General features: G+C 28.7%; 2 protein-coding genes across 18 annotated transcripts; one reads left to right on the top strand and one right to left on the bottom strand.

Moving 5' to 3' along the window:
* Positions 1-21,342, top strand: LOC122519865 (dynamin). Of its 16 annotated transcripts, XM_043639620.1 has the most exons (21): positions 1-258; positions 395-586; positions 718-995; positions 2,188-2,261; positions 2,545-2,694; positions 2,764-2,967; positions 3,040-3,232; positions 3,312-3,521; positions 4,198-4,397; positions 4,491-4,636; positions 4,722-4,879; positions 6,796-6,822; positions 8,325-8,496; positions 8,622-8,867; positions 9,564-9,575; positions 10,742-10,948; positions 11,212-11,387; positions 11,498-11,503; positions 11,805-11,993; positions 14,129-14,227; positions 20,518-21,342. In XM_043639620.1, exons 3-21 carry the CDS (start codon positions 832-834, stop codon positions 20,579-20,581), a joined length of 2,697 nt encoding a protein of 898 aa, XP_043495555.1. In that variant the 5' UTR covers positions 1-258; positions 395-586; positions 718-831; the 3' UTR covers positions 20,582-21,342. The 16 variants fall into 16 exon arrangements, with proteins under 16 accessions (XP_043495555.1, XP_043495556.1, XP_043495554.1 ...); XM_043639621.1 differs by lacking the exon at positions 395-586; XM_043639619.1 differs by having other exon boundaries at positions 395-995.
* A 1,220-nt stretch (positions 21,343-22,562) lies between these two features.
* LOC122519866 (1-acyl-sn-glycerol-3-phosphate acyltransferase beta) lies at positions 22,563-26,505 on the bottom strand. 2 transcript variants are annotated; one of them, XM_043639638.1, is made up of 7 exons: positions 26,317-26,505; positions 24,448-24,690; positions 24,124-24,309; positions 23,841-23,977; positions 23,584-23,765; positions 23,315-23,480; positions 22,563-23,230 (listed from the first exon to the last, which is right to left on the bottom strand). In XM_043639638.1, the coding sequence occupies exons 3-7, from the start codon at positions 24,306-24,308 to the stop codon at positions 23,067-23,069; spliced, it is 834 nt and encodes a 277-aa protein (XP_043495573.1). In that variant the 5' UTR covers position 24,309; positions 24,448-24,690; positions 26,317-26,505; the 3' UTR covers positions 22,563-23,066. The 2 variants fall into 2 exon arrangements, with proteins under 2 accessions (XP_043495573.1, XP_043495572.1); XM_043639637.1 differs by lacking the exon at positions 24,448-24,690 and having other exon boundaries at positions 26,317-26,504.
* Positions 26,506-27,108: the final 603 nt, after the last annotated feature.

Genomic DNA, 27,108 nt, shown 5'->3' with positions numbered 1-27,108 from the left:
AGAGATCGGTAATGCGGTGAGAAATTAGGAGGAAGAAGAAGGTTTAAATCGATCAGAATGTTAAAGTAAAAAGGTCACCGACGGGAAGACGATATGGATTTTATCTCGGAAGGAAAAAAAGTGGGTCAATACGAAGGAGGCGCGATAGTGCGCACGCTTTGATTATCGATTGAAGCGACGTTACGTTGCTTCGAGTCTGTACGCTAGATCTCATTTATACGAAGGTAGTGGCCACGGTGAGTCGTTAAGAGTAACTAGGTACGTTATGCGTTCCATTATCTACACGCAAATAACGCGTTAAATAAGGTTAAGCGTTATTATATAGTTGTCAGAAAAGAAAAAATTAGCAAAGAAAAACCAACGAGAGACCTTTTTCTTTTTTCTCTTTCTCTAGAAAAGATGCGGTGAAATTTGGCGTGTTAGGGATAGGATACTCTTCGCGAAATCGGCCATTTTGATAGCGTTTCGGGGGGAGAGAGAAAGAGAGAGAGAGAGATACCTGCAGAAAAAAACGACTGGGATCTCGTTTTGTGGCAGTTACCCTCGAGGATTGCGCGCGTGAGGAGCGGCGGTGGTAGTGGTATTGGTGTGTGTGCTGGTGCTGCTGCTACTGCTGCTATTGCTGTTTCTATCACTACTACTACTACTACTACTACTATTACTACTACTACTCTTCCTACAATTATTATTACACTACTACTAATACTGTTACCTAAGGTAGTGTCGATCCGTGTCACAATCGTCGGAGAAGAGCAAGCAGAAGATCGGAAGGTAGGAACTCGTATTCCTCGACTTGTGAATTCTTAGGACGACTTCAGGGAAAAAGAAAAAATGGCTGGGAATACGGGTATGGAACAACTAATCCCGATCGTGAACAAGCTGCAGGATGCGTTCACGCAACTTGGGGTCCACATGCAACTCGATTTACCGCAAATCGCGGTAGTGGGCGGTCAGAGTGCGGGAAAAAGTTCCGTACTCGAAAACTTTGTTGGAAAGTAAGTATCATAAAAGGTAAATTTGATTGCCTTCCTCCGACCCTAAGAGTTATCAACGCGACTGTCTCTCTCTCATTGCGTCTTAACAATTCGATCGATAATCGTCATCAAATAATCGATCTAACGTAGACCACGTATCTCTACTTTATTACATTTATTATATACGCCACGCCTTGGAGGCGGCCCGTACTACATTTTTACATTTATTTTTTCGATTCTTAAAAATCTAACTTTTTATTTTTTCAACAAAAATTATATATCTCTTTAATTGTTATAACAATGATGACTCTTCTTTCTTTATTTCCCTATTTTTTATCGAACTATCTTAACCCCATCCTACTTTTCTTATTCGTTAATTGTTCTTAGACGATCAATAGTATCGCTAAAATCGTACGAGACCGCCCTCACGGTGACATATCGAACATCTTTTACCTTCTTGCGAAAATTTCTCTCCTAATTGTAATTAATCTTCTCTCATGTTATTTTATGATATCATCACGACTTCAATTTATTTTTTAGATTCTGTTAGTCATTTTTCTTCTCGTTTGCTTTTAATGATGAATGACGAAGAAGAAGAAGAAGACAGTCATCGACGATTTCAAAAATTCAAACATCTCATTGTTCCGATCTTAATACCATGTATTTTAAATATGAAATCTGAGTTGGCATGAATCGTCGACGATTCGTTTTTTAAACGTCAATATTTTATCTACCGTCCGGATTTGTCAATGGAAATATTTAATCTTCCGTTTGGAAAACAAAGCTTCCTCTTCTTCTTTTTCTTTGCGTCTATCGTCGGAGAAAAAGAAAATATTTGTTCTTTCTGCTAATTACAAAATTTCTATGAGAAGTTTCGTTGCGTGCGAGATGAGAACAAAATTACACGCACGTATATACACATACCAACATTTATACGTAACAAAGAAGAATTTTAAAAAGCGTTATTAAGCACGTCATCATTATTTCTTGACCAATTTATGAAATCCACTAATGATATCTCATTTTAACTTGTGCAAGTATAAATATACAATACCTTTCTTTCTTTCTTTTTGTTCATTGTTATTAAATTACTTATAATATAATATATATATTATATTATATTATATTATATTATATTATATTATTTTTCATCCTTTCTTGAAAATAATCTTTCAGTAATAGTTGTTTGCAAAATTGAATGTTTATTTTACAGGGATTTCTTACCCAGAGGTTCTGGTATTGTAACTAGAAGACCACTCATCTTACAATTGATTCATAGCTCTACGGGTGAGTCATCACAAATATAATCGCGTTAAAAAAGTATGTTTAAAAAATATCTAAAAAGGAAGATTATATTCGTATTAGATAAAATTAATATATATATATATATATGAATATCAAAACTTTGTTGTTCAGTTATGTTTTCGGTTATCATACTTCCTGTATGTCTCTGAGTTCGTAACAAGCAGGAAATTCGGTACATTGGCATCTCACTTTCTATCATTATCTGAAATTCTTCTATAAAAGATTCACAATTATTTATTACAACGAATGCTTTTTATTTTTACAGAATATGCTGAATTTTTGCACTGCAAGGGGAAGAAGTTTGTGGACTTTGATGAAGTACGAAAAGAAATAGAAAATGAAACAGATAGAGTAACTGGCAGTAACAAGGGTATATCTAATATACCTATAAATTTAAGAGTTTATTCGCCTAATGGTAAATATTATTTGATTAAATATTCATTTCATAATCAAGTGACTTGTACTAATTTCAATTCTTTCATAGTTCTCAATCTGACGTTGATCGATTTACCTGGTCTCACAAAAGTACCAATTGGAGATCAGCCGGCTGATATAGAATCTCAAATCAAAGTTATGATTTTTCAATTCATTAGAAGAGATAATTGTCTTATATTGGCAGTAACACCAGCTAATACTGACTTGGCAAATAGTGATGCTCTTAAACTTGCTAAAGAAGTTGATCCACAGGGTAAATGTTCCTACATTTTAACATATATCAGTTTCCTAAATATATAAATAACGATATAAAATAATTGATAAGGTGTACGTACTATTGGTGTTATTACTAAATTGGATCTTATGGATGATGGTACTGATGCAAGAGATATTTTGGAGAATAAATTATTACCTTTACGAAGAGGCTACATTGGTGTTGTTAACAGGAGTCAGAAAGATATTGAAGGGCGTAAGGATATTAAAGCTGCTTTAGCAGCTGAAAGAAAATTCTTCCTTAGGTAAATAACTTATAGAATGATTTATGTTATTTTCATAAATATAATTTCAAATGTAAACAATAATTATTTATTACTCTAGTCATCCTTCTTACCGACACTTAGCAGACAGATTGGGTACACCCTATCTGCAACGAGTTCTAAATCAGCAACTTACAAATCACATCAGGGATACCCTTCCTGCCTTACGAGATAGATTACAAAAACAGCTTCTTACACTGGAAAAAGATGTTGAACAGTATAAACATTTTAGACCGGATGATCCTGCTATTAAAACAAAGGCTATGTTACAGTACGTGATAGTACATTTTTTTAACACACAGATATGTTTCTTTGAACTTTTCTATGAATCATATAATATTTAAATAACGTGTTATGCAAAAGGATTTATAACAATCTAGTTTATTTCTAAACAAAGTTTCTTTATGGGTGGAGGGTCCTGACATTTAAGACAATTATTTGTTATTTTTTTTTTCTTTTCAGATCAATTCAAATGTATATGTAGGTATATTCTCTTGTATATTTGAAGATTTTTTAATAGACTGTGTGTTGTTTGCTTAAAAGATTCTAGAATAAGCAGATCAGAAAAGTATCGTTTTATATATTTCAGTGAAATTATTAAACTTCATTTATTATTTGAAAAAAATGGTGTGATTATTGATTTTGAATGTAGATAACACAATGAAATTGAATAACATACTAACGATTTGAAACATTAGACGATATGCATGACATTTTGGGGAAAAATATAAAGCTTTTGCGTAAACTCTATAATTTAATTCATTTAATGAAATTTAAATGAGAGTAATTTAATGTTGAATCTCAATATGTAAATAGACAAGTAATTTTTTTAAATAGAATTATGTAATTGCTTTGACTTATGATCTTGCATAATATCAAGACTCTCTACCCATAATAATAACAACACTTAATATAAGTTCTTAGATTTCACCATAAATATTTTTAAGGATGATACAACAGCTTCAGTCAGATTTTGAACGGACTATAGAAGGTTCTGGTTCGGCACAAATTAACACAATGGAGCTTAGTGGTGGTGCAAAGATAAATAGATTATTCCACGAACGTTTTCCATTCGAAATTGTTAAAATGGAATTTGATGAGAAAGAACTCAGAAGAGAAATTGCCTTTGCTATCAGAAATATTCATGGTCAGTTACATTTATAATTACCTGCTTCAAATTCTTTCTTATTCTTTTATATTACATTATGTAATATTAAATACCATTATTGAAATGTTATAGGTATTAGGGTAGGATTATTCACGCCTGATATGGCCTTCGAGGCAATAGTCAAAAAACAAATTGATAGGCTTAAAGAGCCTAGCTTGAAATGTGTGGACCTAGTCGTACAAGAACTTAGCAATGTTGTTCGTATTTGTACAGATAGGGTACGTTGCATTTTCTTACTTTTTCTTTTTCTTTTTGTAAAATATTTATATACAATTTATTAACGTATAATTTTGATTATTACAGATGTCACGTTATCCTAGATTAAGAGAAGAAACGGAACGTATTATAACCACTCACGTTCGACAACGTGAACAAATGTGTAAAGAGCAATTAATACTTTTAGTGGACTGTGAGCTTGCCTACATGAATACTAACCATGAAGATTTTATTGGTTTTGCCAAGTAAGTATCATTTTAATACTATTTGTCTGTACATTATTCTAGATGTAATTAGTATTCATGAAAGTAAATAATATGATACAAGAAATTAAATTTTTGCAAGTTTGGTATAATCACTTTTGTGTGTGGCTTTTGTTACATTTGTGCCTGCTATTATATTTTCTTTGATTTTATTTAAATATTTATCAGTTACAGATATATAGTTTATATGATATATAATATTCAATGATGTATGCTAAACATTTCTAATATATCGATAACATTTCGTGTAGAGTTAAGGCTTACTTTATGATACGAAAAAAGATAATGATAATAATACATTAGTTTCTCACCTAGATTACTGAATTTCAATCAAATTATATCATTATATAAAAAACCAAGTAGCTTACCGTAGAATAAACCTTATATTTTAATCCATATATCATCGCTAAAGTTAGAAATTATAGTATTAGAAAACAAAGACTAAAGTTTGTGTCAAATCATGCAAGAATGAATGAATAATATCTAAATTTGTATTCTATATAAATACAAGACTTAAAAGATATCATTTTAATTAACTTGTATAGATTATATTTGAACACTATTATTTTAATCTTTGAGAAATTTTTGTTACCGATAATAAAGCAATACGATGCATGATAACACATTCTATTGTTGAAGGAGCAGTAATACATTATTGAATTCACATCTACGAGTGCTTACAAACTCATAGAAACAATATTTCACAAGTATGAGCTGTATTAGGTGCAACATATGAACAATTTAATTTTTTTTTTAGCTGTACAATTTTTCTGTTGATTTTTGTTTTATTTTAATTTTCTTTTTTATTAGAAAATGCTTTTTTCACGATCAGTGCATGCTGTATTATTCATTTGGTTCAATCTAGTTAATTTATGCGAATATACTCGATAAATTTTGCTTCATAAAAAGTTATGTAATTTTAGCTATTTAGTAACAAATATTTCATTGCTTCAGATGCTTTTTCGCGCATTTATTGTACTCATACGCTGCTGCTCAGGTGTGACACATATATTTGTGAAAATTTTTTATGCTTTTTTTGTCATTTTGATTTTAAAATGCAAAAGATATTTTTCTTTTATAGTATCGTTTTATTTTTAATATTACATATGCATCTTCTTGATTTAAATCATTTAACACAAACAAAACATAGAATGATATCATATGTAATACCAGAGATATTCTCACTTGAATGTATATAAATAATTAAATGATGTTTTTTTAGGAAAGATACATGAAATTTCTAACAATAAGTACTTATTTAACTTCCTTTTGCATGATTTTATTACCTAAATGCCTAATTAATATGTGTGTACATGTTAACAATCTTTGCAATAAAATTTATTCTTGTATCTCTTATATAACAATTTTGTCATGAGAGAAAAAATTGGGATTATTCATTTACAAGAATATACCTAAAATATATAATGCAATCCCGCTTATTTATTACTTCAATATAAAAAGAAAAAAAATATCTCTGGCATATATTATCAGTATTAATTAGATATAATTCTTCATTTTAAATATTTATTTCATATTCATTGTACAAGCAGACAGTCTAAAAAAAAAATGATGTAGACAAATAAATTTTTGAAATAACAATAATGATGTTGCTGACAAATAATGCCATAAACTTCTTAATTTAACTTCTAGTACCATACTGGGGTAAGGCATATTTAAACATACATATACGTATATATATACTATAAGTATATTTTTATAATACTAATGTTAATCGAAAAAATATTTTATCTAAAGAAAACTTGTTATGCATGAATGATATATCATATATGCCTTGCTCTGATCGACATAACATGTATACTTTCTTCCACAAATGTCTCTATTCATGATCGACTTCTTTATATTTTACAATTAAAAAAATGATTTAATTGTATCGGCAGCGCGGCGGCCAGTAGCCATAATGCAAGGTAAGAAATGTTAAAATACATTGACAAAAAAATTTCCACTACATTTTTTGTTCCTTCCATTTTCACGCTTTCTCTTATGCTTATCCTTCCGATAATGTTTTTGGCTTTTACCTTACAATGATGTTTTATTACAATATATATATATATTTAAATATATATATATATATAAATCGCAACCGACAGCAATCTCTGGCTTGATTTAATATTATTCCTTATACGATGAATGTATAAAAGACATAAAAATATATATATTTTCATATTATATAATATATATACCATAGTGATAAAGTTTATTGTAACTAAAACTGCACTACGGTATATTAATTTTTAATTGAAATTTAATATTTTTCCCACACATGCTCTCTAATCATTTATTTTTATCATGTTTGTGATAATACAATCTAGATTTTTTAATTATACATCTCTTATATGATTTATCATTTATATGATGGATGTGACATTAGTACTTTGAGGAGCATAAAATTAATGGAAGATTAGTTTTTTTGAACTTTAGTTTCTAAGTAAATTGATTATAATACGATGCTAAATATAATAGTACTCTTATTAGAATTCGTCTGTTATTTAACACTTAACTATTCCAATTTAAATTATTTCTTTTTTATTTTTATATTCATTACATGTTACGTTATGTGTTCTATACTAAGAATTTTTATTGTTTTTTGTTTGAAACGAGATAAATAATTGATATATATATATATATATATACATATATATATAAAATAATGTAAGTCATTCATGAATATTTAGACAAAAATAATGTACTAAACACAGCAACATCAATTCTACATTTTTTTTTGTCCACATTCCAAATCATTTCATACATTTATAATGTGCTTAAGCGATACATTATGTTAATAAGAAGTTGCTTCGATTGCAGGTGTAAATAGTTTTCTTTGCAGTGTGTAAATACTATTTTTTGAATGATTGTTACAAGGTATATTTACAAGCTTATTTTTTTAAATTACAGGAATCTGATATATACATGTCTGCATGTTTGAAATTTTTTTACAGCAATTTATATTTTCAAGATGTGGCACAGTAGAATGTTTTAAAGTTTCTCACTGTCGATAAAAAAAAAAAGGAAGAAAATAAAAAAGAATTGTCACAAAAACAAATTTGCTTTTTCAAGAATGCTAAGAGAGTCACATTTTCATTTAAAATACACATATACGTTAGACGTTTATACTTTTATAATTTATTTTTCATTTATATTGCATTTATTTTGCAATTTTTCTCTTTCTTTTTCTCTAGTCATTAAGATATATATTATATTTATAATACATTTTGCTCTAATATTTATGATATAACATGTTTGCATAATTTTTGAAACCTAATGCTAGGATTTTGACCCTGCTAGTTTGTTCGATAAAAGTGTGACTAGTGCAATTTTCGTGGTACACTATTATGGTGGGCCTTGCACAAGAATATATAAAACTGTATATTTTTATACATTTCATTATATATTCATTTTTATGTTACAGTGCTCAGCAATCATCGGAGAATGCAGTTAAGGCCGGACGACATACTTTAGGCAATCAAGTAATACGTAAAGGTTACATGTGTATTCATAATCTTGGCATTATGAAAGGAGGATCCAAAGACTACTGGTTTGTTTTAACTGCTGAAAGCATTTCTTGGTTCAAAGATGAAGAGGTAAATACCATTTAAAGAAAACAAATTCTTTTAAATATAATTGAAAACAAATCGATTATAATCTCGAATTTATTATTTTGATATAATCTATACATGCACATATATCTATTTTATTCATATTAAAGGAACGTGAAAAGAAATACATGCTACCTCTTGATGGTTTGAAACTGCGCGATTTAGAGCAAAGTTTCATGTCTCGACGACATCTATTTGCATTATTCAATCCCGAAGGAAGGAACGTTTATAAAGATTCTAAACAACTTGAATTGAGTTGTGAAAATCAGGATGATGTTGATTCTTGGAAGGCCTCGTTACTAAGAGCCGGAGTTTATCCTGAGAAAGCCACGGAACAAGCGAATGGCGAAGGAGAGGTAATATTTTTGTATATATTTCAATTCCCAAAATTCTTTGGGAGTTTGAGGATAATATAGATAACGAAAGTACATTCATTTTACTACTAGGTAATTAAAGTATATATTAACAAGCATTGCACTACATCGTATATTCAATAACAGGTGCCTCTTTTATTGTCAGTGAGATTCTTACACATATATCAAATCTGTAAACTTTCTATGAAATCTTAGTTGTAAATGTATCAATGTATACGTGACTAAATATGTGTATTAATACCAAATTGTAAATTTAAAAACAATAGTTCTCGTGTTTTTTTGCTTTTTTTTTCATTCAGATGATCATGAAAATTTTTAAAAATAATAATTGTTCAAATGTTAAATGTGTTGTATTAAATTGATTAGAGCAGTATTTTATGATTTATTTTAGGATAAGCAGAAGGTGGTGAGTTCTTAAAAATGAAAAGAGTGATCTCCGAATTCTTGTTTCATTTCTAATTCATTTCTAATTATAAAAACTAACTGTGTGGTGGTGGTGTGATTTAATCTAGCTTGTAAAAAAATAATGAAAGATTTGTTCTAAAAAAATGTAATCATAAATCATGTGATTCTGCATGCTTTCATTTTTCATGAAATTTAATTAATATATTATTTTAATTGTCTCTCTCTGCATATCTATAATAAAATCTTTTTGTCTTCAATTTTGAACAACTAAAGGAAGGATATGAGGTTGGTAAAACAATATAGAAACTGTATTCTGCTAACACGCAGTACACATGATGCATACACCTCCACTCAGTATATTACACTAATTAAGCAGCACTTAAGGGGTTATACGCAGTTGGGAGGCTCAAAAAAGACGTCTTTTTATGAATTTTTTATAGAAACAGTTTTTATTTATCAATTACAAGTGATGGTAATTCAAATAAAGCCTTCTTTTAGGAATACAATAGCACGTCGATTATGTAAAAATATAAATGTGCATCGCTCCTTAGATGAAGTCCCGAACGACCTCTAATAAAAGGAACTTGACGGTGAGCTCCATTTCGCCGGTGAGCTCCATTTCGTCGGTTTGGATTATCCGAATTCCAAAAAAATTGTGGAATCTTTTAAAGGATAGATTAATGCAGGTATTTACACAAAGACATAAAAAAATATTGATGTTTTACAAAATGGCGTCTATTTGAAAAAAATGTTACGTTTTTGACTGAAATTTTCGCTCCAAATTGTAAAAAAAAAATAATAATTTTTTAAAATCTTAGTCCTTCGTTCAATACCTGAGGAATCTATCTAAGAATATTGTGTAAAAATTTAAAACCGATTGGTTGAGCTATTTCTGAGAAATCGAGGTCACCGACTTTGAAAATACCGTTTTGAGAAAAATGCGTTTAAAGTTTCAAAGAGACGTTTACACATAGTTAAAAATTTTTGTTTGCAGCTTACATGGAGTGAAGAATATTTTCCGGATCAATTTGAAATTTTCAGTGAATATATGTATATTGCAAAAAAAAACAAAATCGATTTTTTGAAAATTCTACCTGCGTATAACACCTTAATTGGTCAACAATATTATAACTATTTAAATAATTGAAAGACAATAAAGAAGAAAACTATGTAAAATATTTTAATTAAGTGCTGTTACGAGACAATTTAATATACATACTACAAAATTGACATAGATATTGTATTTAATGTATTTAGTTAGTATTAACTATAATGCAAATCTTTAATGTGATCATAAATGGTAATATAATTTTATTTTTGGTAGATTGGTAGTATAATTTTATCTTTATTTAATCATGTAGTTATTTTTTCTTATAAAGTAGATTTAATTATTTCCATATTAAAAAAAGATTAAAATATCAAATTATTTACAATCTCATTTGTATGTTTAGGGTGGTACTGAAAATCAATCTTCGATGGATCCTCAGTTAGAACGTCAAGTGGAAACAATTAGGAATCTGGTGGATTCTTACATGAAAATTGTTACCAAAACTACTCGCGATCTTGTTCCAAAAACAATTATGCATCTCATCATTAACAATGCTAAAGACTTTATCAATGGAGAATTATTAGCACATCTTTATGCGTGCGGCGATCAGGTAAGACAATTTCATATTAAAATAATTTATTGTTATCACTTTCTTATTTATCAGTAAACATTCCTACATTTTTTACCAGTTGACGGAAGACGAAATAAATATATTCAAGAATTTTATTGATCCTGTAATTGTAAGTCCTGTCCCACCAACAAATCCTATTTACCTAATAATATCCTTTATAAAAGTCATACATAATTTGAAATTATTTGAATTTCTTTTTTTCAATCATATAATTGTACTATCATATTTTTATTTGATTCCAGGCATCCATGATGGAAGAGTCTCCCGAAGAGGCACAGAAACGAGAAGAAATGTTACGCATGTATCACGCATGTAAGGAATCCCTTCGCATTATTGGAGATGTTTCAATGGCTACAGTAACAACCCCAGTACCACCACCGGTGAAGAATGATTGGTTGGCTTCTGGAGAAAATCCGAGGTAAAAATTATCTTATTATCCGTAGTACAAACTAGAAATCAACTAATTTGCTGTTATCGAATTTTACACTATGCACATTTTCTTCGTACACTTGAACGTCATTGCAACAGTCTTGGGTAAGATTATCATGATTTTATCAGTTAATTTTATACCAACAAGAAAATGGTATACCGTTTAATCTTTTTTTCTTCATTTATCTCCTATTAAAGTGTTCAGTTGAGCATTAATATTTTGTTTCAATTTTAAAACATAATTACGTTACACAATATAGTGTATTTCCATATGTTTTTATATTTTTATTTTAAAGATTTATTTTTTACTTGATTATAATTTATAAGCCCAGCAGTAAAAGAAGTCAGTAAAGCTAGTACAATTCGATAGATATTAGATGATCTTTAGCAAGAGAATCCACTTTAGGTTATCGCCACCATCTCCTGGTGGGCCAAGACGTGGAGTGACACAGCCACCACCTCTTTCTAGTTCACGAGTACCGCCGCCTGTTCCTGCCAATGTCCGGCCAGCACCAGCTATTCCCAATAGACCTGGACCTGGTGGACCACCACAGGCTCGGGCTAGTCCAGGCCTACCACCGCCACTAATACCATCGTAAGTACATTACAAATTATAAATGTGTGTATATATTTATATATATCAAAACAAAACAAACAATATATCAAAATTTGTTCAAGTGATAAGATTAGAAGTGTAGAGTGGAAACACCTTTTGTTTGCAGTATGCTGTGATTCGTTTTTATTATTAAAAATAATATTGCACTAAAAAAATCGGTATATGTCGGGGAAAAAAAAAAAAAGGAAAAGAAACTCTTGGCCATATTTCCCTTTTATAAAAAGATATTTCCAATGTTTAAAATAGTGATTTTGCTAAAATGATACGTCACATTTATTTGTTTTAAAAACATTAAAAATTTTAATACGATTGGGGCTTTGGTGCTAACTTCACTTTCTATTGCAGGCGCCGACAATAAGTCTTCGCACTAACACGCCTATTCGCTACTAATCAGTATATATATATATATATACATGTATAAATATATGTATATATATCTATATATATATATGCATACACAACATATATTTGTTGCATCTATCAGTATACATTTTACACAAAAACATTACTTGTTAATAACTCCTATTTCCTCTACGATGTACTCGTGTGTCGGAAAAATATTAGACGATAATAAAGTCAATACAAAGTGGAGTGTTTGCTCATATGAAATATACAAGAAAAAGTAATTAAAGAATTTATATTTGATTAAGTTTGATTTAACAAAAAAAAAATATAAAAGCTACGTTAAAAGAATTTCCAAGAATTTTTATGTGCGTGAATTTATATATATTAGTATTTTGTATTAAATAATGCTACGCATTTTCGTAGATTTTATTTTTTCTATTGTTATTCCAAATGTATATGCACGAGATATATAAAATGAATGATATATTTTATTTTTTTTATATTTCTAATATTAAAAAGAAAAAGAAAAGAATATATATATATATAAATATATATATAAATATATATATATATAAATAATTAGAAAAATATAATTTATTGTTGCTTTTATAAAATATAGTTTATATGATGTATATATGGAGATGAGCATACCTCCACTTATAAAATTTGTTCTAGCGTTAGTACAAATTACGCATTCCTAGGAAAAAAAAAAAAGAGAAAAAAAAAGAAAATAAAGGAAAGGAATGTCAGGTAGGATTGTTCTCGTTTAATTGTAAATTAGTTTGGAAAATTGTACATGATATGTGTATATATGATTGAAAACATCTTATAATAAATGGTTTTATGTTGATAAAAATAGATAAATAATTCATTCGCTTGCTAACAGCATGACATTTGGGGGAAAGGGACGGGATATGGGCTATAATTAATTAGATAATTAATTAATTGAAAGAAAGAAAGAGAGAGAGAGAGAGAAGATAGATTTACGTTTAAATAATATTTTAGTATCATCACGTGTATCTCTAAGAATCAACATAAATGTTTAGCCTATCAAATCGCAATTATGTGTGTGTGTGTGTATATTTAAATATAAACTAAAATATTTATTTTAAAAAAGAAGCTTGAAGCTCTTTCACACATGATGACGTCAGTGTTATGTAAAAGCATGATGCCGACGTGAAACCTGTCAATTACAATGTAAAGGACAAAATATATGTCGGTGCCTGCATTGAAAAAATTCATAATGAATAAAATTGAAGAGATTTAATTATATATACAGGTTTCGATTACCTAAAATATCTCGTTTATTTCGTACGATAAAATAAAATGTCAGAGAGAAAAAAAATATTCTATTCGAAGGCGCCGATATAATAAAAAGGCCAAATTTTTTGTCCCTCTGACATTTTATTCTATCGTACAAAATAAACGAGATATTTTAAATGGTAGAGTTAATCGAAAGATCCTGTACATACCAAGCATATTAAAACATTGAAATATAAGCAGAAAAAAGAATTACAAAAAAAAAAGAGCAAGAATAAATTAATTTAATCGTTGTTGAAACTATGCATACTGAAAGATTACACATACTTCTCAGGACATTCAACAAATATACATAATATATATATGTATCTATGTATATATATATGTATATGTATAATGTAATTAAGAGAACTATATATATATACGAGTATAAAATTAATTAATTTAATTAATGAGAAGAGTATAAAAGGAGATCTGTAGTAAAAGCCGAGTGTCCATGGTATGTTTAGTCGAGGGGGTGGTGGTCTTCAGCAGAGAGTGACACAGGCTGCGACTCAGGCCGCTGCTAATGCCGCTGTGAACGAGCTGATGGACGCGTTCAGGATCAAGTAAATAAAAATACTGTGTTGTAGCTTTCTTATATAGAATATTTATCCTTATTTACAACGTTCCCCCCACTTCCCGTTCGCGGTTATATATATATTAATTAATCTTTATTATTAATACACTGCGCATTATTAGATGATAAATTAATCGATTTTTGATCAATCGATAATGAGATACAGGAAGGCATTCATTCCCACGTATTTTGTTTGCTTTTATTGATAAGGAATGAGAATGCACTCATATAACACGCACTTGAATACACACACACACACACGTACACACATACACACATATGCGCGGTATAAATACGATGGAACTATATTTTCAAACTAAATGAAAATAATTGGTATGCCTTTTTCAATTTTATTGTTATACGCGTAAGCGTGTGTCCATATATTTATCGTTTATTATCACGCATAAATACAAATGTAGAGAAATAATAATTGTATAAAGTAACGATGTCTCCGCGTATATTTGTAAGTCATTAAGTGTATAAGGCATTTTATTTTTAATCACTAAGTTAACTCTCAAAATACTTGAAAATACTTTTTAAGTCTATGAAAAGATAGTTTTTGTCATTATTTTTACTCATTATATTAAATGCTAATAATTATATACTTTAACACATATTAACGATAGATCAATAACATTTATCGCACGATTATGTAAATTTTAAAATTGCTGCTGCGCGCTTGCCTGAAGCATGTAATTGAAAACAAAATGGAAATGAAAACGGAAAAATTAACACAAATCAATTCTAATCCTAAGAAATGCAAAAGAAACACTTCAAACACGAACGAAATCATTTATTGCGCCGAACGTGATAGTTCGGGGAAAAATTAACAAATGTATAAAATATACATTTTAGAATATATATATTTATTATTCAATCTATTGAGAGATCTCTTCCCAGAGTTTACCACTTATCAGTTTACGATATGATATATTATTATAGTAGCATCGATTGATCCAAAGGGGAGCTGCACTACTTTCAATAAATAACTCGTTAATTGTGTAAACTTTCAGAGTATTTAACAAAAAGAAGAAAAAAAGAATATATATATATATATTTATTATTAGGGGAATACATTAAAAATTCATTATAAGAGTACACGTAAATTGAAAATGTCATGCTGTTGGAAAGAGTTGAATATCTTTCAAACGTGTTATTACAATAGATATTATTCGACTAAAAGAACGAACCTAGAACATTGAAATCGTCATCCTTATGATTCGCACGATTTGAAATTTTCTTTATTTTCTTTGTTAATGTCTTCTTTCTATCTGTTTTGTATTTTTTTTTTTCTTTCACTTTCTCTACATCATCCCACAGCGTACACCACACTTTATTAATAATAATATTTGCGAATGGGTGGGCGGTTGATTTGATGTGATACATGCAGAGAATATGGTTGGGTATGGTAAGCGTGCGAAACGATAATATAAATGAATCCACATGAAATTATTACCGCAAATGATAATGATATAATGATAAATTAAAAAAATAATAAAAAGATATAAAAAAAAAAAACACACGTGGCTCAGAAATAGGATGTGATATAGCGTAGTAGAAACGCACTTTGAGGATTTTGCATGAAAATCCTGAGTCGCGGATCTTTCCTTCGAGAGTATAGTCTAAAAATTAAATAAATAAATGAATAAATAATGAAGATAAATGAATTCCCATTTTCGATTGCGAATATGATAAGATATACTCGTTATAACGTAATTAAGTGATACATATATTTTACGTGTATGTACGTGTATATATTTGTATGTATGCACGTGCGTACACGCATCATATAGCAAGCGATCATTACAAAGGGAGCACTGTTATATTTGGAAATATTTGTTGTTTCTTATGCTCCTTAGATGACGCTTGCAATCTGATGATTAATATGTATATATATATAAAAAAAAAAAAAGATAATTTTCTCTGTAAGTAACACACGATATCCGCTTTTTTCACAAGAATGTATGATGTGCTTCGGCCGTTGTTGTTATATCGGTATAATATCTCTTACGAATATTTTTGGACTTTATACAATGACAAAAATTACAAATTACCGTGTTGAAATAATAAAATAGCAGGAAATAATAATATCTCGTTATTTATCTATCTATCTATCTATCTATATATCTATCGCATTATAAATTCGTACGCATTGACATCGAATTTATGTCTTTATTAAATGTCAATGTATAATAGGCCTAATGATAAAATATATATAACGTGGTACGTCACCTTTTAAATGTGTCGAGTTTTTTTAATGTCAATTATACGCGATGTATTTTGACATTATTTGAGATAGAATTAACTGACACATTTCACTGGGACACACCTGTTGAAAACATCTACGAGTAAAGCCGAAGCACATCGGAATTCTACAAGCTTTTATGTATTTTTAATGCTTCAAACTGCTCGTATATAAATGCATCGTTATGAGCAATACGTACGAACACACACACACACCTATACATACTAAATATTATTACCTCTGAATGAAAATATCATATATGTTATATTATTAAGAGAAAATATTAAGAGATAAGAGAAAATGAAAAACGTTAACAAAAAAGGAGCAAAAAAACAAACCTAACATATTTGGTTTTTTTTTAATGCAACCATAATTAGTATTATTATTATTATTATTATGCTCTTGTACAGTGTAACGTTATTTCAAGGATTATAAAAACGTCTAAATGATGAATAGAACGTAATCTAAATAAGAAGAATATTATCTCAATTATTTCTATGATCATTTATTTTTATTATTATTATTATTACTATTTTTAATTCTTGCCATTCATTTCGTCGATCGTCATTTTTAATTACAGACATTTTGCAAGTTGTTTTCTATTAGTTAGAATCACATTTATTATTTTTAAAAATTTGTAGTAAAATCGAATTAAAATTATTAAATATCTTTTAAAGATTACATTCTAATATTTCGATTGGAACATATCAAATGCGACACGTGTAATCACGGCACGTGTTCGTCGTTAATTCATAGTTTATTTTGATGGATTTAATTTTTTGTAGCTTTAAAAGATAATTTAAATACTCGTTAGAGTTCTCCGTTTAAACGCGAGAATCTTTTTCTTCCATTTAACTCGAATTATAATAAATAATATATAAGACAATTTCTAGAGAAAAAAAAAGAATACATTTTTATAGACACTTAAAGCGTGTTATTTCAATTAAATAATAATTGATTTTTTGTAATCAATAATTTATATGATAATTTATTAATATAAGTTTCAAGAAAATGGGACTTCCACATAACCAACAGATCTTTATATTTAAATTCAAAATGATAACAAACAAAGAAAAAATGGAAACAAAGAAAAATGTATTCTAACTAACCGAAAGAATTCTCGCATCACATCAATTTTGAAACTTCGAATACGCATCATCCAATTGCCAAAATATTCTACATTTAATTTGACCAAAAGTTTTAGTAATATTATAATTAATAATGCATAAGGGAATGAAGAGTAATTAATTATCCAAAAGATATATTATAAAAAAAACAAAATGAGAAAAACACGAACCCTCTACTTGTCTTCCTTCGGATTATATATGAATTACTTATAGCTTATATTACGAAAAAAAAAAAAAAAAACAACCAGAAAATAAGAATTCTAATTATGAGATATATCGATTCGAGAAACGTTTTTCAAATTTTTTAATATATTTAAACCTAATACATTTTTTTGACATAGCATTTTTAATGACCAAATACGTTCGTTTGAATAAACGAATGTGCGAGACCTGAATTAGAATATTTCTCGTGCATTGTACTGAATCGTCCCGAACTACAAATATATTTGCTTAGAATCCAGCAATGAAAACGTCAGAGTGCTATTATTATTATTATGATTATTATAATAGCAAATTAGAAAATCGTAAATAGCAATTAATTAATGCACGGAATCAAATATTATATAAGATCGTTAGATGTGTAACACACGATAGTGAAACAGCACTTGCAATTAGTATGATTGCCTCGAGAAAACTAATCAACAAATGTCCCATAGCACTAACGATAACTTAGATATTTTCAATTCAAATAAATAAACAAAAATTTCAAAAGATGTTTAATACCTTCTGATTAATTACTCAGAACTAATTGATTTTTAAATTCGTCGTTTAGGATCAAAAATAGTCTGCTAACGAGGAGATTAATAATATACCGCTTTATTTAACTTTTTTATTTCATTATTATTATTCATGTATTCTTAAAATTATAAGTTTACCTTTTTTTTTTTAATGAATAATGTAATGTTATCGTTTAAGAAAAAAAGGCAACGTAAGGAAAATTATAAAATTAAATATAAAGACTTTTAAAAAGAATGCCTAGAAAATGCTAAATAAAAGAAAAGAAAAAAAATTAGAAATACAGCCGCCACTTGCAGATACGCGAGAAATTCTTTGCTACACGTCCTATTATAATATATAGAATAATAATAATAATATGCTTACATATATATATATATACATTCACACCTAATCTTATACTGTAGAGTTTAGATTATGCGCAATAACATTAGGAGGAATGTCGTGAAAATGAAAAAAAATTTATCACAGAGATCGGTCAATAAATCAATTCTATATGATTTGTATGACAATTATTATAATCGGTTAACAAAAACGGCGAAGTAACCTTTCGAAGATGATTAAAAAAAAAAAAAATAAATGGAACGAATCAACATTTCGTAAAACAGTTGATTTCTTCTTTTTTTCTTTTTCTTGCTTTCCAATTCTTTTCAAACTTGCAATTTTTATAAATATTTTTCTTTACGAAATATAAAAATGATAAAACGTTAATCGCGAGGAAAATCTAACGAATGTTAATTAAAAAAGGTTACTTGGTTAATGTTTTTTCCAAAAACAAAAAATAAAAAGGAAAGACAAAAAGATATTATATGAAAATATTCTACTGTAACGATGTATATGTGCGTAAAAGAAAAAAAAAAAATACAAAAAATACACGTGTTTATGATAAACGCGGATAAAAGAGAAATTACACATCCAACACGTAACACAATTTTATTGAAATATAAATGTGTATATAGGAGATAATATGTTATAAAAAAAAACCAAAAAAAAGACAAAAAAAATATATATATAGATATATTATAAAATTGAATAAGGATAAGAAAGAAAATAACAAAAGTTGGTTTTATGTGAGCGTTGAGGCACGCATTTCTGCTGGGGGGTTCCCACTACGTGTACGAAAAAAATCTTTTAAAAAGTAAAAAAAGATAAACTTATATACAACCACAATAAAATATCCTAACTGATCATAAATTTCAAAAATATACCATTTACTATTCAGTTCTTCTTCTTCCCCCCCCCGTATGCAGGGATGCGTATTCGCGTTCGGTGTGCATTTTTTTCATCGTAAAACCTCAATACTTCAAAATGATCAAATATTTCTTTCCAAGCTTCCAGGATGTAATGTTCGCGAAGTAATATTAACAGTGAATGTAGTAACTTCGTAATAATTTTAATCAATTTGAAAGGACTCTCTGATCAAACCTATTCGATTATCGTGCAATTATTTTCATAATGATGATAATTACAATAGTTATTCTAAGAAAATTAAGAAAAGAAAAGTAAGACAGTCCTTTCAATAGCACTTGTCTAGCTTGTGTGTTTTTGTTTTGTTTTTTAGTCTCGCATGTTACGTATTAAAATAAAAATTTATCTTTTTTTTTTCCTTTTTTTTTTTCCTTTTTTTTTTTCATTAATTACATAGATAGAGTCTTGTGCAATGAAATGTCGCTGTATAAGTAACACTCCTTTTTTTTTTTAAAAAAAAGGCAACGCCGACGATATTTATAAATTTATCATGACCATTATAGTTAAATCATTTTTAGAAATCATTATTATTTATAATCTAAAACCTTATCTATTTATCTTTTTATACTACTAACGTGTATTGCTGTCTATGCTGTAACGCGATTATCCCAAAGCTTAATAATTAAATATATTCAATTAACAAATAATAACAATGAAAGCCATATACTTTGAATGATAGTATTAATTGTATAAATCATTGTGATTGTTTTTTCTTTTATCTATTTTTCAACGAAATATTAATATCAAAAATTGTAATTGTAAGCATCGATATACGGCTCTCCTTCTTTAACTATATTTCTTTCTTTCTTTCTTTCTTTCTTTTTTTCTTTCTATTTTGTTTATAATTTAATTTTTCGTTGTTCTCTCTGTCACGCTTAAATTGTTAGAAAAAGAACAAGTATTCATAAAATATGTATGTTGTAGGCGTCCCGTACCTAATATTCCTCCCCGAATTCCTGATAGACCGTATTCCGGCCGACTAAACTGAGATAATGCAGCATCAGCAAAGGACACCGTTGCACTTCCGTTCAAGGAGAGAATAAGGACTAATCCTCTCCCCTATGGACACCGAAATGAGAAGAATGGATAGAACTCTGTTGGATAACAGAGAGGACAAATACGAAGAAGATACGATTAAACCTAACAGCTTTTATCATGGATGCAAGAAGGAAAATTGTTATCTAAGTTACGCATACCCTTTTCTTCGGAGATCATCGAATCGGTAACACACAGATTTCGTTATTTTTTTGCGTGCTTCCAAAGGATACGAAGAAATGTCAGGAGTGAGTCGTTGGAGAACGATCAGTATTATTAATAGCGTTGAATAATCAGTCGAAGATAAATCGAACGTAACTTCTATCTTTCTTTCTTTCTTCTTCTTCTTCTTTTTCTTCTTTTTTTTTTTGTTATACACCAAGATATTAAATCCAAATGATAATCTTACGTGCACTTTCTTTTCCTTTTTTTCTCTTTTTTAATCTTTACTTATCGGTATTTCATATCAATATTATTATACCTTATCTGTAAGATCGCAATAATAAGATAAACATTTCTTTATCGTATAAGAGAGAGAGATGCATGAGTTTACAAAAATATGATCTTTTTATTTGTAAATAGGAAAATGTTAATAATTTTCTATGCGGAGAAAGAAGAATACCTTGATTATACCTCGATTAACTTGATATTAGAAAGACGTTTTATTAGGAAGGTATAATACTTCCTTCGGTGCTACGGAGGATAAATAACGAAGAAAAAAAGAGATGAGAGCACCCTGCAGCATTCCAAAACACATTTATTTTCGAGTGATAGAACTTCGACTCCCCTTTAATTAAACAAATATGCTACTCTTTCCATCTTTGTTTTTTTTTTATTTTTCTTTGTTTTACCCCCCACTCCTGTCCCCCACCCCCCCGCCTGTGCTAATTTATTTACCTTGAAATACTTTCGTATCGATGCCATTTTAGTTTTCTCCATTTACATTAAGCGCTTCGATTAAGATATAATTTAGACAAGATAATTTAGATTATTTGTATAAATAACAACAACGAATTTTTCAACAAATTCAAAAGCGGTGTGATACATAATAGATTATTTTAAGTATACTTGAACTTTAGTCATATTGCTCTTTTTTTTTTCTTCTTTTTTTTTTTTACCGCAATACGAGCCAACATTCATCTTTGTATGTATTTTGTTTAATTTGTTTGTTACATCTCTTATGTTAATATTAGGATTCGTGGCGGCTGTTTGCGTGTTTTGGAAAAGTGTTCTCTTTTTTTTTTGTTTATTTGTATTGGAGGGGAGCGAGTATGTGTATTTACGTATGTACATACATCTATTATATATATATTATATATATATAATAGCACAGTTTAAAGAAGACAAATAAATACGCCAAATAAATGATCGTGCGTCGCCTAATAAGAATCATATAAATAAGAAAACGTCTAAGTGGTATGGTGTGTTGTACATAGTTATTCAATAGAATAGTATTATACATATACGGTAACACACGTATGTACATAGCATACTAAGAAACAATTTTGTATTATCAAACTTTTGAAAAGCAAATTATTCATTAGAAAAATATACGACAATGACTGACGACAAATGTATAATATACTACGAAATAAATGATATTTTAATACGGACGTGTAAAATAGCCAATTTGTTAAAGGCTTTAATTGTTTAAAAAAAAAAAAAAACGAAAAAAAAAAAAAAAAGAAAAATCTTGTCACATAATTGATATTTTAAAATATTTACTCGATATCGATATACACCGCTTCTAATATTATTATCCTTTCTTTCAAACAAAGAATAGGATATTTTATAAATATCAAAATTCATATTCAAGGCATACATATTATTAACGCTCTCGCTACTTTCGCCGATAGATTGTAATAATAATAACACCATAATATGATAAGTCTATTTTAAGAAGACGGATCGATAGATAAATATTTCTTCCTTACTTAAAGCAAGATGTTGTTTATAAGCGTATAACTTTTCACATTATATTTCATACATCGTTTTATAGATTCCTTTTTCGACTATATAAAGAAACAATTATGGAAATAAACGACGTTCGCGAACCATGAAAACGTCGTTTTTTGAACAACATTCGTGATTTTTTTTTTTTTTTTTTTTTTTTTTTTTTTTCTTCTTTTTAAATAGATTTTGATATTAACTCTTTCCATAATGTCTAAAGCGCTTTTCTTATAGTATAATTCTTATATAATTCTTTAATAAAAAATTTCTTAACAATATATAATTTATAATTGATAGAAAATAAAGGAGTGATATTCTCTCGTGCAGGTACATTATCCGATAGTATAATATCGTTCATTATTAATTCTACTCCTTTTATGCAATCGGAAGAGATTGTGAATATAAAAAATAAATGTATTGAGAGACAATTTCAAGTAAAGTATGCAATTGAATTACATACGAAGAACACTGAAAATAATAATTATGCGTTAATCATTCTGTAAACACTCCATGTGTTTTGTAAGAGCTTCTTGTGAACTTTGAACGAACGCTGTATTCATAGCCTCGTATGATTTATCCATCAATTCTTGTATGTTATCTTTGGTCAGGTTTTTCGTAGGAATTGGTGGTAAAATTGTAATATAGCTAGTACCTGGTATACAAACAAAAGGGGTATATGAGATTATTAAACTATAATAATCATAAAAAAAATGATAAATAAGAAACATCTTCGTACCGGAACTAAATTTCTTTGATCTACTATGCAAGAAGTAATATTTTGATACGACCACCGGTAGAATTGGTACTTGCGACGTTATAGCTAAATGAAAAGGTCCTTTTTTGAAAGGTATCAATGTATTATTGCTATGTCGTTTTCCTTCTGGGAAGAATAATACCTTCATCTATAAAAATGAAATATTAACAAATATACATATACACATATATCGAGTCTAACGTATTCATTATTAAACATAAATAAGAATCATTTCATAAAGAGATAATTACTTTAGAATCTTGTATATATTGACACGTTGAATTGATAGCATCACGCGATTTATCCGAATTATTTCTGTCAATGAAAATTGTACCCCATAGCCATGCAGCAAGACCGAATGGTCCAAAATATAAAATTTCTTTCTTTGATATAACCGTGCATCTATCCATAACTAGCCACAATTCTGCCAATACTAATTAACGATCGTACAATACGATTAATGTTACGAATAATTTTTTGTTGAATTACTTTGAGAACATAATCTTACCTCCCAAATCCAACATACTCTGATGATTTATCAAAACGATACAACCAGAATCGTGAACGATATTTTCTTTTCCACGTACCTCGTAATCTATTCCTAATACTTTATAAGCTGATTTACTCAAAAGCCAAGCGGGTATCCTAAAAATATATATTATAAAAAATAAGATCCTTAAAAGTATTCTTTGTTTTTTCTTTTACTTTTAAGAGTATAATTAATTAACTGTGATATAATAATACATACTACATGTATACGTCAATCGTATTAATTAAATACTGTTACTTACAACGCGTTCTTCCAAGATCTTATATTAAAAAACATAAATGGCAAACAAATAATTGTAAAAAGTAGACATTCCAATCCAAAGATCAGAAATTTCGCTCTATATCTGAAAGCTTCGTTTAAAGTGCATATTATTACCAATAGCAGAACGAGCGCTAGACCAATGCTGGTACAAGAAACACCTAACATCCTAAAATGATAAAAATTATTATAGAAAAAAATCAATAAACAAATAAAATATTAATTTAAATGATGCACAGAGAAAATACATAGGATTTCTTTCTTATTTTTTTCTATTTGTATTAGATGAAAGTAACAATTTACATACGTGATAACTCTCGATGCGTTTTTAAGTGATTTCGATTTAGAAACTTAGCGGCTTAGTATTTTAAAACAGTGATATATGTATACCTGGTTCGTTCAATCACAATATCTTACAAGAGTACATTTCCGCTTATACGACTCCTTTTCTATTTTGTTACCGACAAAGAGAGCACTGATTCGTCAATTAAATGATTCCAGTCGACACTACACCGAGCGCATCGTAAAAAGTTACGCGATTTGATGAACCCTATGCGAAGAATGTTTTTTTTTTGTCTCTTATACATAATTATAGTATTCTAATGAGCCTATTATATACAAATGAGTCAAGATCTATTTCTATAAAACTATCATTGAGAAAATTTCATAAAAATTTATTATATTTAAATAGTATATCAGAGATAAATTTTTTTTCGATTTATTATTATAGTTTAAAAAAGCACTTTTCAAATATTTCTTTTATTTTTTTTATATTACGAAAAGAATGTTCAGAAAAAGTATTAACTGTTTCTAAGGGCACATCTCTGTACTGGAAAAAAGAATTTCTTTTTTATCATTTTTCAAGGTCATCGGTATACTTTTTTAAATCGAAATTTATGATTTTTTGCACACGAATTGATTCCTCGTATCATTCTGAATAAAAAATTATTGGAACGCCGCTACGTCGACGAATAATTTATTCGTGAGATATTCAAAAAATAATGTTTAGAAATTAACGCGTTATATTTGTAAATGTCTATACTTTCTAAAACGTGCAACGAAACGTATGAAACAAATAAATTTACTTTTAATTACTCTTAGTTCTTATCGTTTTTATCGCCATTGTGAAACGGTAAACTTTTTCGAATTGTAAACTAAGCATAATATATTTTCGTTTAGTTTATTTTTTTCAATATTTTGAACGTTCTTCCAATTTTTCTTCACGCTTTTACATCTCTGTGATCGATAATGATTATTAAAATTAACTAAATAAAAATCATTCATTTAATCGAGCTTTTAACGTCGTTCTTATTAATGCTTATCTAGCAGACTTATTTTTTACGACTACTTTTTTTTTCTTTGTGTGTGCGTATGTGTGTGTAAATTTAACTCGAAATCTCAACGATTAAAAGATTGTTACAATAATTTATTTTCGTAAGTTATTTGGACAATTTGAAATTGACGCAATTAATAGATAATGTTCTTACGATGCGATTTAGGTCAATTAATGACAAGATATTATTTTCTTTCAGTTTCGTTTTTTGTATAAAAATTTGAACTGCTGGATTTTATCGTAAATGATTATCTATGCGTCATCATTAGGTTTAAATTCCTATCGTACGAGTATCATTAATTCCACATTACACATACTCCACACGTATTCATCATTTTATTTTAATAAAGAATAAATAATAAAATAAAATTGTAATAAATTATTTTAAAAAATATGACAATCGAACGTTCCCCGAGACGAAATAATTATTTGAAAAAAAAAAAATGATGATAATTTTAATTTCAATATAATATTTCGTTGAGTCCAAAAAAATAGAAAGAAATGTTAGTGCACTTGTGAATAGTACGTTACATAATTTTAAAGATATTTGCATGAATAAAAAAAAAAAATAGTATTTGCGTGTTCATACAAAATAATTTATCTAAGTGAACACGCCATAAACATGAACAGTTGCTATTATTTCAATTCAAATTTAGTTGCCTTATGAACAATTACTTGCTATAGCTAGTATCAGTAAGGAATCAATTTATTGAATAATCTATAAATAATGTATACATAATGTATGCACTTCGCGCAATCTTGACTTTAAAAAGGCGTAGATTCTCTTTTTATGTAGTTACAACTATGCATCATCAACAAAAAGGAACACTGTGTGATACTCACATGTTAAAAAGTCTTTCCTTCTCCAAATAATATTATTGAATACTTCTATTTTCGTTGAAAACAAATCAATCAAATAGGAAATATTCAAATGATAATAATCCTCAATAAATAATGAACAGTAATAGTCTAATGTTCACTGAAAGTATAGAAACACGTGCGCGTCTTTTATATCGAACGATCGTCGCGCGCAGCTTTTATTCTCTCTCATTCTTCTTCCCTTTTCTTTCACTCCCTATACATAAACAAATCAGAGTAAGAAAGAGTGAGAGAGAGTGGGAGAGAGAGAGAGAGAGGGAGAAACAATGATCGAAGAGACACCATCGGCCGTACTTGGAACTACAATTTTCGTTTTAGACATTTCAAACAAATAAAAAACCCTAATTTATTTATGTCAATACTAGGATGATTTAAATCTAAATATTTGCATAGGAAATTTATATCTTCTTCTTCTTCTTCTTCATTCTTTAATTTAGGCAAGTTGCCTGTTTCGTAACGACGTTTTTCTGCCTATTGCACTGTTAAATTGTCGCACCATCGTTTTCGTGGGCGACTTCTGCGGCCAATCGGTGATTTATCCCGTGCAATTCTGCCGATTCTTGTTGTCCATTCTGCTAATAGACAGAATGTCATTTCTATGAGCCGCAAATTTTTTTACGTTGGGTAGGGAGCTAACCTGATCCAACAACCTTCCTCCTTTTCCCGGGCTTAGGACCGGCAACATGATCGCTGACCTTGATCCGTCCAGCGATCATGCAGGCGGAGTTGAAATTTATATCAGCGCTATATATGTCC

Source organism: Polistes fuscatus, unplaced genomic scaffold (genome assembly GCF_010416935.1).
Source record: "Polistes fuscatus isolate 324 unplaced genomic scaffold, CU_Pfus_HIC Scaffold3, whole genome shotgun sequence".
Lineage (NCBI taxonomy): Eukaryota > Metazoa > Arthropoda > Insecta > Hymenoptera > Vespidae > Polistes > Polistes fuscatus.
Note: the sequence above shows the minus strand (reverse complement) of the source record. Positions and strands in the feature narration are given on the sequence as shown.

What these genes read in the sequence shown, in the direction of transcription:
- LOC122519866 (XM_043639637.1), bottom strand. An exon ending in GAGTATGTTGGATTTGGGAG is followed by an intron (nt 23,766 to 23,840) that starts GTAAGATTATGT and finishes ATCGTTAATTAG; the next exon opens with TATTGGCAGAATTGTGGCTA. An exon ending in AATATATACAAGATTCTAAA is followed by an intron (nt 23,481 to 23,583) that starts GTAATTATCTCT and finishes TCATTTTTATAG; the next exon opens with ATGAAGGTATTATTCTTCCC.
- LOC122519865 (XM_043639621.1), top strand. Translation starts at nt 832, where the DNA reads ATGGCTGGGAATACGGGTATGGAACAACTAATCCCGATCGTGAACAAG. An exon ending in AAGAGTTTATTCGCCTAATG is followed by an intron (nt 2,695 to 2,763) that starts GTAAATATTATT and finishes ATTCTTTCATAG; the next exon opens with TTCTCAATCTGACGTTGATC. An exon ending in TTTATGCGTGCGGCGATCAG is followed by an intron (nt 10,949 to 11,211) that starts GTAAGACAATTT and finishes ATTTGATTCCAG; the next exon opens with GCATCCATGATGGAAGAGTC.